Source organism: Saccopteryx bilineata, chromosome 3 (assembly GCF_036850765.1).
Source record: "Saccopteryx bilineata isolate mSacBil1 chromosome 3, mSacBil1_pri_phased_curated, whole genome shotgun sequence".
Taxonomy (NCBI): domain Eukaryota; kingdom Metazoa; phylum Chordata; class Mammalia; order Chiroptera; family Emballonuridae; genus Saccopteryx; species Saccopteryx bilineata.
The window spans coordinates 160,922,127-160,939,981 of record NC_089492.1 but is presented as its reverse complement, the minus strand read 5'-3'; the positions used below and the strand labels follow the sequence as shown (position 1 = coordinate 160,939,981).

General features: G+C 40.0%; 1 protein-coding gene across 8 annotated transcripts in view; it reads left to right on the top strand.

Annotated features, from left to right (window-relative positions):
• The window catches only part of RPRD2 (regulation of nuclear pre-mRNA domain containing 2), a 133,309-nt gene that overhangs the window by 46,941 nt on the left and 68,513 nt on the right, over positions 1 to 17,855 (top strand). For all 8 annotated transcript variants that reach the window (XM_066268045.1, XM_066268043.1, XM_066268044.1 and 5 more), the window contains exon 2: positions 10,918 to 11,047. In XM_066268045.1, the coding sequence (XP_066124142.1) occupies positions 10,918 to 11,047 (130 nt within the window). The remainder of the gene's footprint in view (positions 1 to 10,917; positions 11,048 to 17,855) is intronic.

Sequence of the window (17,855 nt, the reverse complement as noted above, 5' to 3'; positions counted from 1 at the left end):
CAGAAAGTGATGAGCAAGTTTTTGTTAAATAAATTAAAAATCCTAGCCAAAATTTTTCCTTTCTCTTAAACAAGATACTCATTGTATGGACCTCTTCAGCACTTTGCTCATGACTTGTTCTCACTGGAGTACCCTTCCCCTTCCTTTCTGCTTATGAAAATTTAAATTCATCAAATATTTAATATTAATTAATTGAGCAACTATCAGATGAATTAATCAATGAGGATGTGGCAGGAAACACAGAATCCCAGCCTTCAGGGAGTTTATACCCTAATGGAGGATGCGGACAAGTACACTACAGTGTGACAAGTGTTGACAGCTAAGTTCAGGGTTCACTGAACCTGCAGTCTTGTGGAGTTGAGGGAAGCTTCAGGGATGACATGAGATGTAAGCTGAGGTTTGAGGAAAGAAAAGCAATTAACCTATTGAAATGGGCGACAAATGGAGTGAAAATGATGGGGCGGGGAGATGAGAACAAAGTGTTGTTCAGCAAACAGGAGCTCTAAGGAAGAGGGACTAAAGTTGAAGTGAGCAAGAACTAAGGTATAGACCAGTGTTTCCCAACCTTTTTTCCCAACCTTTTTTCCCCACCTTAACCTTTCTAAAATTTTTATGTCCCCCCTATGTAACATACATAATTTTTAACATTAAAAAATTGATTTGTTCACTTAATAAACATATATGGCCTGACCTGTGGTGGCGCAGTGGGTAAAGTGTCGACCTGGAACCCTGAGGTCCCGTCCCCGGTTCAAAACCCCGGGCTTATCTGGTCAAGGCACATATGGGAGTTGATGCTTCCTGCTCCTCCTCTGTCCTCTCTATCTCTTTCCTCTCTCTCTAATAATAAAAATGAATAAATAAAATTTAAAAAAATAAAAAAAATAAACATAAATGATAGGTTCTAGGAAGAAATCACTATAAAATTGTTAACAAAACACAGTAAGTAAAATTTCAAAACATATAATGAAAAACAGAAATTGAAATTCCAAATATTTTAATACAGATTTTTCTATATTAATTTATTATTTTAATTTAGTGTGATCCTTGCGCTTGATGCTTGCTGCACAGAGATTTTATATTAGGTTCCAATTTGGTTAGCTTTAGTCTCAAGTCTCCACGTTGTGTTATATCCAGCCGATTTCTTTTTTTTACCAGTAAATCATTTACAGCACTAAATCCACATTCAGCTAAAAATGAAGATGGAAACGGTAGCAATAGTTTTCTTGCACATTTGGTTGAATTTGGGTGTTTGATTTCTGTTTCCTCACAAAGCCATGCCATCGCTCCTTTGATATTAAATAAAGCTTTAACTGACTCATCATTTTGCAATTCTGCGAGTTCTTCTTGATACTTCATATTTGATGTATCAGACAAATCCACTAACATTGGCTGCATCATCCATGTTGGGAAATCAATTTGTTTTAAATCAGAAAATCTTTCTTTTAAATCAGCCGATAGAATATTCAAATGATTGACAATAACAAGTAAAGCGGTATCAGTTACTTCACATTTTTGGAGCCAATGAAACTGTTTAAAGTTTTTGTTGTTAATATGTTTCTGACATAACTCAATATTGGTAATGAAACCAAATATCTTTGCTTTTGCATCGACAAGAGTTTTATTTGTTCCTTGGAGTTGCTTATTTAATATATTTAGTTTTTCAAAGATATCAGCTAAATAACTCACAAATGCTTTACCATCTATTGTTAACAGATACTTCATTTCAGGTTTGTCGCTTAAAAAATCACTAAGAGTATCAAACAGTTCCATAAATCTTTTCAAACAGTTTCCTTTAGATAGCCATCTTACTTCAGTATGAAGTAAAAGTCTCACATGGTCTTCATTTTGTTCTTCACAAAATAGCTTGAAAAGACGCTCACATTTGGCACTAGCTTTAATAGCATTAACACACTTTATTACTGTATGTAATACTTCATTCAGAACAGGCGAGATGTTTTTAGCTACCAAGTTTTCCCTATGAATAACACAATGCACAAGAATCATTTCTGGATTTGCATCTTTCATCAATTTTAAGCAGCCATCTTTCTTGCCCATCATATTGGGAGCACCATCTGCAGCACAAGATGTTATATTTTTCATTGGTATATCATTGACATCTAAGTAGTTTTTTAGCTTATTATATATATCTTTGGAGGTAGTGGTGCTTTCTAATCTTTTACAGAACAACATTTCTTCAGCAAAATGTCCTTTATCAATATATCTTAACGTAAGTTATCAATACTGCCTCACTGTCTCTCAAAGTTGATTCATCCATTTGCAAGGAGAATTTTCTTGTTTTCAGCTTTTCAATAAGTTGTTTTTCAATATCCTCACTCATTTCGTCTATTCTTTTGCTAACAGAATTGTTACTGAGTGGCATAGCTTTTACATCTTTGTCATCTTTTTCAAGAACTGTTTTAAGAAATGCTGATATTGACAGTTTTATTAAATTCTCTCCTATAGTGTGATTTTCTCCAGTTTTAGCGATGAATAAAGAAATTTGATAACTAGCCTCAAGAACACGATTATTAGTTGAAGTATGAGCAGTAAATAGAGACTTTAATGTTCTTTTTTCAAAATTTTTCTTTAAAGTTTTAAAGTAACTCAAATCTGAATTAATATGAGCACTATGTTTCGCCTTCAAATGCGCCTCAAGACGACCTTGTTTCATTGATTTGTTGGTCAAGCATTGCTGGCATAAAAGACAAAAAGGAATCCGCTCATCATGAACAGTGGGTATGAACTCAAATTTTAAATATTCCTCTGAATATTGACGAGTTTTTTTTCTTGCTTGCATCACTCATTTTACTATGGGCTATAAGAAATAAAAATAAGATCAATTAAAAACTAATATTAAAATATGTGTTAAAACATATTCAATGTGACATAGAGTAAATGTATACTAAAAATTCGTATTTATTTAAATGTATATAACACATTTACTGCACTACCACTGCAAATCAAAAGGTATCTATATTTTTTCCACTTGACAAAATTTTCTGGAAAGTTATGCTTCTAAAATTAAAATTGTCGTGCATGCACTATTATAGCCCCAATAATATTTATAAAATATTAGTGCTTTCTAGCCCCGATGCAAGAACTACTTAATAAAGAGTTTAATATTGATAAAAATAAAATCAAATACTTACCAATTATATCTATGCAATATATATATGTATATTTATTAAATCAACGAGCTTTTACAACAGTTTTGACTGACACCTATTTCAAATTAACACCAACTGAATGATGTGAAACACTACAGAAGTTGCAGTGGGCCAATTAGGTGAGAATAACTGCGTTGTTTAGCGAGTTTTTAAAATGTCCGGGGTTCCCCGCGGCAGACGGCACGCTCCGCGGTGAACCCAGGATGAAGTTTACTTGAGGACGCCAATCACCCAGTTGATATTTTGGTCTCGTCAAACGAAATTATACTTAATTATTTACCGCAATTATTTAAGAATTGCATTCTTTGTTAGATTTGGCACCGATATCTAGCATTGCATTTAAATGGCCCAGGGCGAAAGAGTTAAAGTCCTGTCGAGTCCATTTTCAAATTGCCCCCCTTAACTATCGAATTGCCCCCCGTGGGGCGTGGGCCCCACATTGGGAAACACCGGTATAGATGGTTTGGATAGCATTCAGGATGCGACTTCCTCTTCTCTAAGTCCATTGCCTGTAGGCATCTTCCCAGACTACCTCAGCCAACTTGCATTCCTCCTGCGGCTGGAGTGGAGGGTTTGTATTGGGGAGAAGTGGCAATAAAATAGTTGGGGGGTAATTTGTTTGGGGGAAAAGTAGATATGAGATGGAGAGTCAGAATCTGAAATGATTTCATTTTAAAATTTTGTGGTTTTTTTCTCTGGATAAGCAGAAAACACTAGAATATTTATTCAGAATGGGTTATCATAGAAAAGGAAAATTCTTAACAGAGAGAAGGAGAGGTTTCTGAGAACTGTAATTCATTAAAGATGGAACTTTGATTTTAAAGGGGAAGAATTGAGACTGGAACAGAAGGTAAGTAAGATCCAGATCGTAAGTGGAGTCTAAGGTGTTTGGGCATTTTCCAGTAAGCCATTAAAAATCATTGATGGCCTGACCAGGCTGTGGCGCAGTGGATAGAGTGTAGACTGGGATGCAGAGGACCCAGGTTCGAGACCACAAGGTTGCTGGCTCGAGCAAGGGGTTACTTGGGCTGCTGTAGCCCCATGGTCAAGGCACATATGAGAAGGTAATCAATGAACAACTAAGGTGTGGTAACAATAAACTAATGATTGATGCTTCTCATCTCTCTCCATTCCTGTCTGTCCCTAACTATCCCTCTCTCTGACTCTCTCTCTGTCTCTGTTAAAAAAAAGAAGAAACAAAAAAAGAAATCATTGACAATTTGATGAGAAATAACTGGACAATGTTTGCATATTAGAAGATGAATTTAGCAGCAATGTAGAGAATAAGTTTGAGGGGCCCAAATCTAGAGGCAAGATAATGAGTTTGGAGGCTGTTGAAGTAGTCGTCCAGGTCAGAGGTGGTGAACCCAATAAAGAGCTACAGTAGGAAGAGAAGGAGAAGAGGGATAAATTTGATATTATTAGAGACAAAATTTGCCAGACTTAGAGATTTATCAAATGGGGGTGACAGGTAGAGAGGAGAAGGAGTCAAAAAAAGATTGCTAAAATTCTGGCTGAATACAAGAGCAGTAACAGATGGAAGAGGAGGGACATTATTAGTAAAATATTGAAAAGCTCAGGGTGCCTGTGAGACTTAGCATTGGTACAGGAAAATCAAATGTATGGACAATGGGAGTCATGGATACATAGGTGATAATAGTTAAAAGTATGAAAGTGAATGACTTTGCAGATAGCATTCCATTTTCTGTGTACTTAGCACTGTCCTTAGGCTTTTTTATTTATTTATTTATTTATTTATTTATTATTAAATGAGACCCCGGGGAGTCAGAGATAGGCTCCCGCATACACTGTGGGCCAGAATCCACCTGGCCAGCCTCCTACCAGGTGATGCTGCCCATCTGGGACATTGTTCCGTTGCTCAGCAACTGAGCTATTTTAGCACCTGAGGTGAGGCCATGGAGCCATCCTTAGTGCCCATGGGCCAACTTTGCTCAGTCTATTCTAACCATGGCTGTGGGAGGGGAAGAGAGAAAGAGAGAGATGGGGAGAGGGGTGGAGAAGCAGATGGTCGCTTCACCTGGGTGCCCTGACTGGGAATCGAGCCTGGGACTTCTGCACGCCAGGCCGACGCTCTACCACTGAGCAAACCGGCCAGGGCGGAATGGAATTATTTGACTTAAAATCTGCCTGACCAGGCGGTGGCGGTGGCGCAGTGGATAGAGCATCGGATTGGGATGCAGAGGACCCAGGTTCGAGACTCCGAGGTCGCCAGCTTGAGCACGGGCTCATCTGGCTTGAGCAAAAGCTCACCAGCTTGGTGGCTGGCTCGAGCAAGGGGTTACCCGGTCTGCTGAAGGCCCATGGTCAAGGCACATATGAGAAAGCAATCAGTGAACAACTAAGGTGTCACAACAAAAAACTAATGATTGATGCTTCTCATCTCTCCCCGTTCCTGTCTGTCCCTATCTATCCCTTTCTCTGACTCACTCTCTGTCACTATATATATATAAATAATAATAAAATAAAATTTAAAAATTGTATGTGTTTGTTTAAAAAAATATTAAAATCTATGGGTGAAAAGAGAAGAGTGCTCAGGGGAGAATACTGGAGAGCATTGACATTTAAAGAAGGATAATCACAGGCAGAGCTGCCTAACTATACATACCTATGGGTATAGTTATGGAAGAGGAGCCCAGAGAGATAGGAGGAAAATTAGGAGAATAGTTTTGATAGAAACTGAAGGAGGAATTACTGTAACAGATGATTCTGTGTTCCAAAAGCCAAAAAGAAAATAACATTAAAAAAAAAAATCTCTATTGGGGCTGGGGCTGGTTGATTCAATGGATAGAGTATCAGCCTGGCATGTGGACATCCTTGGTTCCATCCCCAGTCAGGGCACACAGGAGAAGCAACCATCTACTTCTCTCTCTTCCCTTCTCTACATCTTCCTTTCCTCCAGCCAGTGGCTAGATTGGTTCGAGCGTTGGCCACAGAGGAGGGTTGCTGGGTTGATCCTAGTCGGGGCACATGCGGAAGTCTGTCTGTCTTTTGCCCCGCCTCTCGCTTAGAATAAACAAACAAACAAATAAATAATCTCCATTGGGTTTTAATAAATTGGAATTTAGTGGTAACTTGGGTAATTGCTGTTTGGAGCGATGGTAATATACCGTGAGATAGCGTAATTTATGTAAAGTTTTAGCATGGCAGACTGCATTTTTTAAGTACAGGGAAAAAAGGTAGCTTCTGTATTTATGGAGTTAATAGGAGTTAAAATGGAGTCAGCAAATACAGAAAACTCTTTCAGATTTCTGATTCTGAAAGACCTTAACTGACTCATATAAGTTGTTTGGGATGGGTTTAAATATGGATATTTAAAAAAAATTTTTTTTTTAACAGAGACAGAAAGAGAGACAGACAGGATCGGAGAGAGATGAGAAGCATCAATCATCAGTTTTTCGTTGCAACACTTTAGTTGTTCATTGATTGCTTTCTCATATGTGCCTTGACTGTGGGCCTTCAGCAGACCAAGTAACCCCTTGCTCGAGCCAGCAACTCTCGGTCCAAGCTGGTGAGCTTTTGCTCAAACCAGATGAGCCCGTGCTGAACCTGGCAACTTCGGGGTCTTGAACCTAGGTCCTCCGCATCCCAGTCTGACACTCTATCCTCTGCACCATCGCCTGGTCAGGCGATATTTTTTAGTTTTTTTGAGAGAACATAATTCCCATCTAATGATTTATGCTTATTCCAGATTATAGCATATAAGCTTAAATCCTAAGAGTGAGAAGGGATATGGTAACAGGGAGCTTGACAAGAATGGCAGAAATTTGAAATAGCTCTCATAGAGAATGAGTGGAGATGCTAGTTAAGGACATGTGGCAGAACTATGTAGCTACGGGGGCCCAGTTGAGGGAGATTGAATTAATATGGTTTCAGTCCTCCTGGTGATAGGATTTTTCTTTAGCAGAACACTGGAGCAGAAATAAAGTTCTAGTAAAGGCATTTGGTTAGATTGATCCAGATTTAAGATTTTGTTGAATTCATGTGTTAGAAAGGCTAAATTTGCCTGACCAGGTCGTGGCGCAGTGGATAGAGAATTGGACTGGGACATGGAGAACCCAGGTTCGAATTCCCAAGGTCGCCTGCTTGAGCATAGGGTCACTGGCTTGAGTGTGGGATCATAGACATTACCCCATGGTCGCTGGCTTGAGCAAGGGGTCCCTCACTCTGCTGTAGCTGCACCCCCCCACCTCTGTCAAGGTACATATGAGAAAGCAATGAACAACTAAGGAGCTGCAATGAAGAATTAATGCTTCTTATCTCTCTCCCTTCCTGTCTGTCTGTCCCTAGTTGTCCCTCTTTCTGACTCTCCCTGTCTCTATCAAAATAAAGAAAGGCTAAATTTGCAGGGAGGAGCTAAACACGATGAAGGTTTTGATAAAAGAGTGATTTAAAAAATGGATCAAGGCCCTGGCCGGTTGGCTCAGTGGTAGAGCGTCGGCCTGGCATGCAGGAGTCCTGGGTTCGATTCCCGGCCAGGGCACACAGGAGAAGCGCCCATCTGCTTCTCCACCCCTCCCCCTCTCCTTCCTCTCTTTCTCTTCCATTGGAGCAAAGTTTGCCCAGGCGCTGGGGATGGCTCTGTGGCCTCTGCCTCAGGTGCTAGAATGGCTCTGATTGTGGCAGAGCTACGCCCCAAGATGGGCAGAGCATTGCCCCCTGGTGGGCATGCTGGGTGGATCCCGGTCGGGTGCATGCGGGAGTCTGTCTGACTGCCTCCCGGTTTCCAACTTTGGAAAAAAAAATGGATCAAAGACTCTGGAGTACTTACTGGAAGAGGCTGTGGAGAAAATTAAGAACAGAGATTTTGATAAAATTGAAGAACAAATATAATGGGAGTGGGAGATGTTCAGAAAAGAGGATTTTTTTTTTTTTTTTGTATTTTTCTGAAGCTGGAAACCGGGAAAGAAAGTCAGACAGACTCCCGCATGCGCCCGACTGGGATCCACCTGGCACTCCCACCAGGGGGCAACGCTCTGCTCACCAGGGGGCGACGCTTCACCCCTCCGGGGCGTTGCTCTGTTGCGACCAGAGCCACTCTAGCACCTGGGGCAGAGGCCAAGGAGCCATCCCCAGCACCCGGGCCATCTTTGCTCCAATGGAGCCTCAGCTGCGGGAGGGGAAGAGAGAGACAGAGAGGAAGGAGAGGGGTAGGGGTGGAGAAGCAGATGGGCGCTTCTCCTGTGTGCCCTGGCTGGGAATCGAACCCGGGACTTCTGCACGCCAGGCCAACGCTCTACTACTGAGCCAACCGGCCAGGGCAGAAAAGAAGATTTTGAAATGTACAAACAGGTGGTTTGAGCCTGACCTGTGGTGGCGCAGTGGGATAAAGCATCGACCTGGAACGCTGAGGTTGCCGGTTCGAAACCTTAGGCTTGCTCGATTAAGGCACATATGGGAGTTGATGCTTCCTGCTCCTCCCTTTCTCTCTCTCTCTCTCTTTCTCCCCCCCCTCTTAAAAAATCAATAAATAAAACAAACAGGTGGTTTGGGAGATTTTATTGAATCTGAGATCAAGAAATTGGGAGACTAGAAAACAAAGTTGCCTGACTGGGTGGTGGCGCAGTGGATAGAGCGTTAGACTGGGATGCAGAAGGACTCAGGTTTGAGACCCTGAGATCGCCTGCTTGAGCGCGGGCTCATCTGGTTTGAGCAAAGCTCATTAGCTTGGATCCAAGGTCACTGGCTCGAATAAGAGGTTACTCGGTCTGCTGAAGGCCCACGGTCAAGGCACATATGAGAAAGCAATCAATGAACAACTAAGGTGTTGCAACGAAAAACTGATGATTGATGCTTCTCATCTCTTTTCGTTTCTGTCTGTCTGTCCCTATCTATCCCTCTCTCTGACTCTCTCTCTGTCTCTGTAAAAAGAAAAAAACAAAGAAAAAACAAAGTTGATGCATCATCCATATGGATATTAAAATTGTCCAGAATAACAACAAAATTTGGGGTGGTGTTGCTCAAAGTTCCAGGTGGTAAATTGATTGGGCCTTGTCGTGGAGCTTTGAAAAAGGGTGTTTAGGTGTGCTTTTGGGATCAAGTGACTTACTTCCCAGGACATTTACCTGGTGATGAAAGCAGCAGCAAAACCTCTTTTTCAGCGTTGGGAGGACTTAGCTGTATCTGAGTGGTATCTGTACTGGTTGATGAAAGGAATCTTTCTACAATAATAAGGTGACCAACTTTTTTACAATGAAAAGGAGGACAAAAATAAATCAAAGAAAACAATATTGTAAATACAAGAAACAATTTATTGCAACAATACACTGTAATATGATAAATGCATAATAAAAACATTTGTAATATTTTATGTTGTAATTATGCATACATGCCTATTAATTTTTAATAATAATTGTAAGAAAATATTTAGATAGAAATACATCACATCACACACATTGATTGAATATGGACATTTACAGATTAGTCTTCAATGTCAAAAAGGAGGACATGTAGGAGGACACCTTTTGAGGGAGGACAGAACTTACAAAAGAAGGACTATCCTCCCTAAAGGAGGACGATTGACTCCTTATACAATAATAATATACCAATCACGTTTTGATTGGATTCTAACCCTGGTGTTTTTGCAACAAGTTGAGCTACTTCAACTCAATTTTTTATCTTCCGTGTGGGAGGATAGTTTTGTTTAATTTTAGCTTCTCCAGAGTGAATGAGTTGTTTTTTTGTTTTTGTTTTTTTTTTGTATTTTTCTGAAGCTGGAAACAGGGAGACAGTCAGACAGACTCCCGCATGCGCCCGCCCAACCCGGATCCACCCCGGCACGCCCACCGGGGGGCGAGGCTCTGACCATGGGGGGGGGTGTCGCTCTGTTGCGACCAGAGCCACTCTAGCGCCTGAGGCAGAGGCCATAGAGCCATCCCCAGCGCCTGGGCCTTCTTTGCTCCAATGGAGCCTCGGCTTCGGGAGGGGAAGAGAGAGACAGAGAGGAAGGAGAGGGGTGGAGAAGTAGATGGGCGCTTCTCCTGTGTGCCCTGGCCGGGAATTGAACCTGGGACTTCTGCACGCCAGGCCGACGCTCTACCACTGAACCAACCGGCCAGGGCTTGAATTAGTTGTTTTTAATTTACATCTAAAGTTTAATCTAGCCTGACCTGTGATGGCACAGTGGATAAAGCATCAACCTGGAACACTGAGGTTGCCTGTTCAAGCTCTGTGGGCTTTCCTGGTCAAGGCACATATAGGAGTTAATGCTTCCTGCTCCTCCCCCTTCTCTCTCCTCTCTAAAATGAATAAATAAAGTATTTTATAATTTTTTTTTTATTTATTCATTTTAGAGAGGACACAGAGAGAGAGAGAAGGGGGGGAGGAGCTGGAAGCATCAACTCCCATATGTGCCTTGACCAGGCAAGCCCAGGGTTTCGAACCGGCAACCTTAGGATTTCCAGGTCGATGCTTTATCCACTGCGCCACCACAGGTCAGGCAATAAAGTATTTAAAAAAAATAAAAATAAAGTTTAATCTACATATAAAGTTAAGTAGAAATTTACTCAAGGAGTACCTTGAACAAAAACTTAACCTGAGGCAGTCATGGTTTTCAGGCACTTGACTGAAATAAGTTGATCAATAAGTTCATCCACCTGCCCGTCCGTCCGTCCATCCATCCATCCATCCATCCAACAGCAGTTGCGTAGTTTGAGAACACTGTACGTATTTGAATAAATTGAAGTATAAATTGACTCATTTGGTTTAATTTATTTTCTTTTGTCATTTCTAGCTGCCTATCCCCACCGTTTGAATCTCTTTTACCTTGCCAATGATGTCATACAGAACTGTAAAAGGAAGAATGCAATCATATTCCGTGAATCATTTGCTGATGTACTTCCTGAAGCAGCTGCTCTAGTGAAGTAAGTAAATTCTGGGATTTAAGCTTAGAAAACTTAGAATTTCTATCCACTAGTAAGAACTGTAATAGTTGTACATGCTTAAAAATCCAAGGATGTTTGCCTGAATTGTTCATTATAACTTTTCTGCTAATACACACATTTTTTTCTTTTAAAACCTCTTTGTTCCCTTTTTGAAAGTTATTTACTATCTGGCTCTTCTCACCTAACTATCATGTATATCTCCTGGTCATATTCTCTAGCTGTACTTCTTTCTTTCCAACTGTTTCTTCTGTTTTTTTGTGGTGTTGTCACCTTTGTATCCTTTTTTCAGAGTCTTTCTGAAATCTTGCCCCCTCCATGAAATCTGTGTAATTAAAGGGAAATGGCAATATTTATTCCCAATTTCATATTGACTTATTCCATTCTTAGCAAAATTGTAGCCAGCGTTTTCCAAAGTGCTGGGACACATATCTGATCTAATTTTGCCCTGTGTTGTTTTTCTTGTGTTCCATCCATATTTGTAAGTTGTTTAGTACAAGAGATATCTACACACAATTGAGAGATAAATAATTATATGGAACCATCAAAATAGCTAAATATTTTCTCAAATTATATATTTATTAGCATAATATATTTGTATGAATTATATCATTGATCCATTTGTTAGTATTAACCCCATCAGAACTGAATGATCCTTGTTTCTTCCTTTGGATTGTTTACTTGAGATGTCCACCTTGGTTTTACAAACAATCAAAAAACATTGTCCTATTTGAATGTACTAAGTAATAAAGATTTGCACACATATCAGAAGCACATAAAATAATAATAATACACCTAACGTTTATCAAACACTTGAAATTGACCAGATATTATACAAAGGGCTATGTGTGCTTTAAGTCATTAATCCTGAGAACTTTTTTTATAAACACACACACACACACACACACACACACACACGGCTATGTGTGCTTTAAGTCATTAATCCTGAGAACAACTTTATAGATATGTAAAGTAGCTACTGTTATTCCCATTTCAAAGAGGAGGAAACTGTGGCTTAGAGAGATGAGGTATCTTGCCTAAACTCTCACAGCTATCTGGGTGGTGATGAAGGTACTGTAGAACTTCCTCCCATGCCCATTTAGACACTAGTCCATGTTCTTTGCCTCTTAACCACTAGTCTGCTGCCTCTTTACATATATAAATCCAGTAATTTTGAGTAAGAAAAGCAGTATGCCAGATGATTTCCATTTAGAGTTTCTGCTGTAATTGTCACTGTAGTCTTTTAAAATCTTAACCTAGTGTTCCCTAGACTTAAGAGTTCATGGCTTAATTCATGGATGTCAGCTTTTATTTTATCATGTAAAGATTTTTTTTTTGGGACAGTGACAGAGAGAGTCAGAGAGAGGGACAGATAGAAACAGACAGACAGGAAGGGAGAGAGATGAGAAACATCAAGTCTTCATTGTGGCCCTTTAGTTGTTCATTGATTGTTTTCTCATATATGCCTTGACTGGGGGGCTCTAGCAGACCGAGTGACTCCTTGCTTGAGCCAGCGACCTTGGGCTCAAGCTGGTGACCTCGGGGTCTTGAGCCTGGGTCCTTCACATCCCAGTCCAATGCTCTATCCACTGTGCCACTGCCTGGTCAGGAATAAAGATATTTTTTAAAAACAACTAGTTTGTAGCCTGACTGGTGGTGGTGCAGTGGATAGAGTATTGACCTGGGGTGCTGAGGTCCCAGGGTCGAAACCCTGAGGTTCTGACTTGAGCATGGGGTTGCTGGCTTGAGCAGGGGGTCACGACTGACTCAGCTGGAGCTCCCCGATCGAGGCATGTATGAGAAGCAACCAGTGAACAACTAAGGCAATGCAACTATGAGTTTATGCTTTTCATGTCTTCCTTGCTGTCTCTGTTTTGCCAAACAAAACAAAAAACTGTTTTACATTACTAGTATTATTTCACAGTAAAAGATGGGAAGGTTATCATCTTAAAGTACAGTTCTTGGAATTAAAATTTTAAGCTCAGAAAATGTTCTTAAGTTAATGAAAGGTATGTTCAGAAACCTTTAGTAAATAGCAGATTTAATGATTAAACAAAAAAAGCACTTCTCCTGTGTGCCCTGGCCGGGAATCGAACCCGGGACTTCTGCACGCCAGGCCGACGCTCTGCCACTGAGCCAACTGGCCAATAACCAGTTTTTTAAATGTAAATTCCAGGCCCTGGCCAGATAGCTTGTTTGGTTGAAGAATCATCCCGATATGAAAAGTTTGTGGGTTTGATCTCTGGTCAGGGCACGTACAGGAACAGGTCAGTGTTTCTGTTGTTTTCTTTCTCTTTGTTTTCTCTCTCTAAAAATCAGTGAAGCCTGACCCGTGATGGCACAGTGTATAAAGTGTCAACCTGGAACACTGAGGTTGCTAGTTTGAAACCCCAGGCTTGCCCAAGTCAAGGCACAAACAAGAAGCAACTACTAGGAGTTGATGCTTCCTGTTCTTCCCCCTTTTCTCTCCCCCTCTCTCCTCTTTCTAAAATCGATAAATTTTAAGAAAATAAAACAAAAATCAATGAATAAATTTAAAAAATGAAATTAAACTAGAAATATTGGAGTTCATGCTGTCACCAATTCAGCCAAAAAAATAGAGACAGGGATTGAATCTTTATGGATGCTTTATTCAGGTGGCCAGCAGTCAGGGAGATGAGGGTTTACATTCCCAAATTGTCTCAATCCTCTGTCCACAGCCAACCTTTTAATAAGGGGAAGAGAAGGGTAGGTAAGGGCTTGGAATTTCAAGGAAGAGTTAATAAGTCCAAGTTAATTGGATCATAGTCAGCTAGCAGTCAGTCCTTAGAGTGCACAGACTTTGTTTTTAGTCTCCTGGGCACAAAGGTGGGTCGCTCCCAGATCTCATTAAGTCCTGCAGGCCTGTTCAGGTATCCCAGTTCCTGGAACAAATTTTTACTAGCATTAACCATTATGCCTACTGACCATACCCAAAATTCAAGCTAAAATTTTAACTCTTGAGATCCCATTATCACTCTTCATTTGTTAGTCTTAAAACATTTCATTTCTATGAGATTAGTTTTACATAGAGGGAGTCATTTTACTGTTGAACATGTTTAAGGACATTTCCCATCCCATAGAGTCACTGTAGGTAAATATCAAAACAAGTAAATAAAGTGTAATTTCCAGCCCTGGCCGGTTGGCTCAGCGATAGAGCGTCGGCCTAGCGTGCGGAGGACCCGGGTTCAATTCCCAGCCAGGGCACACAGGAGAAGCGCCCATTTGCTTCTCCACCCCTCCGCCGCGCTTTCTTCTCTGTCTCTCTCTTCCCCTCCCGCAGCCAAGGCTCCATTGGAGCAAAGATGGCCCGGGCGCTGGGGATGGCTCTGTGGCCTCTGCCTCAGGCGCTAGAGTGGCTCTGGTCGCAATATGGCGACGCCCAGGATGGGCAGAGCATCGCCCCCTGGTGGGCGTGCCGGGTGGATCCCGGTCGGGCGCATGCGGGAGTCTGTCTGACTGTCTCTCCCTGTTTCCAGCTTCAGAAAAATGGAAAAAAAAAAAAAAAAAGAAAGAAAAAAAAAAAAAAAGTGTAATTTCCAGTCAGGTAACTTAGATGAGGGAAGTGGGTTGAATGAGAGGGGAAAACTCTCTGAAAGGGGCAGCATCTGCTCAGCCCTGGCCTGTGGCTGTAAAGAAATACACTGCTCACAACAACTAGGGGATATTTGATTGCTTCATTCTCATTTTGAAATATCCGCTAATTGTTGTGAGTACTGTATGAGCCCCGTGTTAATACATGCTGCCATACCTTTCAAAGACTTTTGTCACTTTCTTTTTTTAAAGATTTTATTTATTGATATTTAGAGAGAGAGAAAGGATGTGTGTGGAGGATTGCAAAGCAAATTCAACAGATTTGGGGGAAACAATGCTTGGTGCTCTGAAATAAACACAATTTAAGAGGATTTCTGTTGTCCTCATGGCTAGTGAAGAAAGTTTGGAAACCATTTGGAGTTTGCATTTTGCAGTTTTCAAACTTTCTTACTAAACTGTCAGACCTGCCTTTCAACTGTCTCGACACACTTTCTCTCAGGACTTACCTACTCATGGATTTAACTGTTACTCATGTAATAATAACTACTATGTCATTATCTCTAGATTTTTGACTGTCTTCGACTACTTTCTGGAAATTAGTGCTTCATTGCTACATGATGATATTCAGCTCAAAACATCTAAAGCAGTAATATACCTTATTATTTGTTTAAAGCCCTATAATTTGTGTGAAAAAATATGTTAGAAATTGAAATTCTTATAGTGTTATTTGAAATTCACAGCAACCAACGCTGCAGGTGAGCAGATTAGATTTTACTATATATATATATATATATATATATATATATATATATATATATATATCTTTTTGAAAACACTGATGTCCAGAACTGTTAAGAAATTGTCCGAGCCTGACCTGTGGTGGCGCAGTGGATAAAGCGTCAACCTGGAAACACTGAGGTTGCCGGTTCAAAACCCTGGGCTTGCCTGGTCAAGGCACATATGGGAGTTGATGCTTCCTGCTCCTCCCCCCTTCCCTCTTTCTCTCTCCCCTCTCTATAATGAATAAATAAAGTCTTTAAAAAAATAAAAAATTAAATTAAATTAAAAAAAAGAAATTGCCTGAAATAAAATGACAATTTAGTAAAAGCTCTGAGACCAGAACTGAGATTTTTCTGACTCTAGTCCTCTTATTATTTTTGTTCTACCACTAGGTCGTCCTAAACTTAACAGTTTTTTCTTATAATGGTCCCTTAGTAATTTTAAAATTTTATCCCTTTATGTCTTAGTAACTTACCAGGGGATGATTCTTCTGCTGTTGCTTTCTCCTTTTCTACCTTTTAATTTTCCATTATCTCTATTAATTTTATTTGTATTGTTATAATAGTCTTCTAACTCATTTCTCAGTTTTTTATATACTATACTTTTCATTCGCTTTAGGCTATGTACTCATTGATATCCAGAGATATAATTGTTTAAGGCTCTGGAACTAAGGTACATGAGTTTAAATCCTGGTTTTGCCACTTCCCAGCTCTATACCTTTAGGCAATTTAAATTAGCCTCAGTTTTCTTATCTGTATAATGGAGCCAGTAATAGTACCTACCCCATAGAATGTGGGAACTAAGTCAATAGTAGGTATAAAGAGCTTAGAACAATGACTGGCATATAAGAAACACTTAGTAAATGTTAGCCGCTGCTATGATGATAAGGATGATGATTATTCCTGCTGTTATTAACAAATTAATGTTACCAAATTCTACTCTAATAATCCTGTAAAATATATTTTTTTTAATTTTTATATTACTTTATGATTTAACAAATTTCTTTCCTTTTTTTTAATTTTCTTTGAGTCTCATAATTAGGGGCAAAGATTATTATCTTTATTTTAGAGATGAAGATACTGTTAATAAAATTACTTTAATATAGGTGATTAAACATTAAAAACTAAGAAAGAATCAGATTGTGCCACTCAGTAGCCTTCACTGAGTTGTTGTTTTTTTACCTTGCCAGCCATTATCCAAGTTTCTTGGGAAGGTACTTAAAACCCTCTACAATCAAAGCTCAACCTTCTTCCCTTGCTGGTCACCAGCTCTCCATGTCCCAGTGGTCGGCAAACTGATTAGTCAACAGAGCCAAATATCAACAGTACAACGATTGAAATTTCTTTTGAGAGCTAAATTTTTTAACTTAAACTAGATAGGTAGGTACACTGTTATTAACTTAATTAGGGTACTCCTAAGCTTGCCTTTGCTAAACACTCAAGGGGCCAAGAGCCGCATGTGGCTCGCAAGCTATGGTTTGCTGACCACTGCTCTAGCTAAACACTCATATTTTAATGTAAGTGCTTGTTAATTTTTCTTCCTTTTCTTTCTTGGGGAGCAGTAGAATTTAGTTAGTAGTTAAGAATGCAGGCTTTGGAATCAGGTGCCTAATCAGGTTCAAACCCTGTAACTACCACTTGTTAGTCTAGTTATTTAGTTTTTCTGTGATTTAGCTTTTTCACATGTGATAATAATACAGCTTGTATTATTTTTAGGGTTGTTGTGAGGACTAAACAAGCTAGTATATGAGGAGCACTTATAAAACTGTCAGGAACATCTTAAGTACTCTAAAAATTATTGGGCTATCTATCTAATGAAGTTCAGAAAAAGAAGAGCAAAATAAGCGAAAGAAAGGAAGGTTGTAATAAAACAAAAGCAGAAACTAATGAAATTTTTATTTTATTTGTTTGTTTGTTTATTGAGAGAGAGAAAGGCCCCAGAAGGAAAAGAGATGGGAAGCATCAACTCAGAGTTGTGGTACTTTAGTTGTTCATTGATTGCTTCTTATACATGCCTTAATAGGGTTTGGGGGGGGGGGGTTGAGCCAGTGACCCCTTGCTCAAACTGGTGACCTTGGTGTTTTGAACTTGGGACTTCAGCGTCCCAGACTGATGCTGTATCCCCTGTCTACCACCAGTCAGGCACTAATGAAATTTTAAAAAAGAAATGTGGAAGGTGATACCTAGAATAGTTATATTCATAGAGGCAGTAGAATGACGTTTGCCAAAAGTTGGGGAGGGGGTTGGAATGGTGAGATACTGCTTAAGGGGTATAGAGTTTCAGTTTTGCAAGATGAAAAGAGTTCTGGAGATGGATGGCGGTGATGGTTGCACAACCGTATGAATATACATTTTTTTTGTGGCAGTGACAGAGAGAGTCAGAGAGAGGGACAGCTAGGGACAGACAGACAGGAAGGGAGAGAGATGAGAAATATCAATTCTTTGTTGCAGTTCCTTAG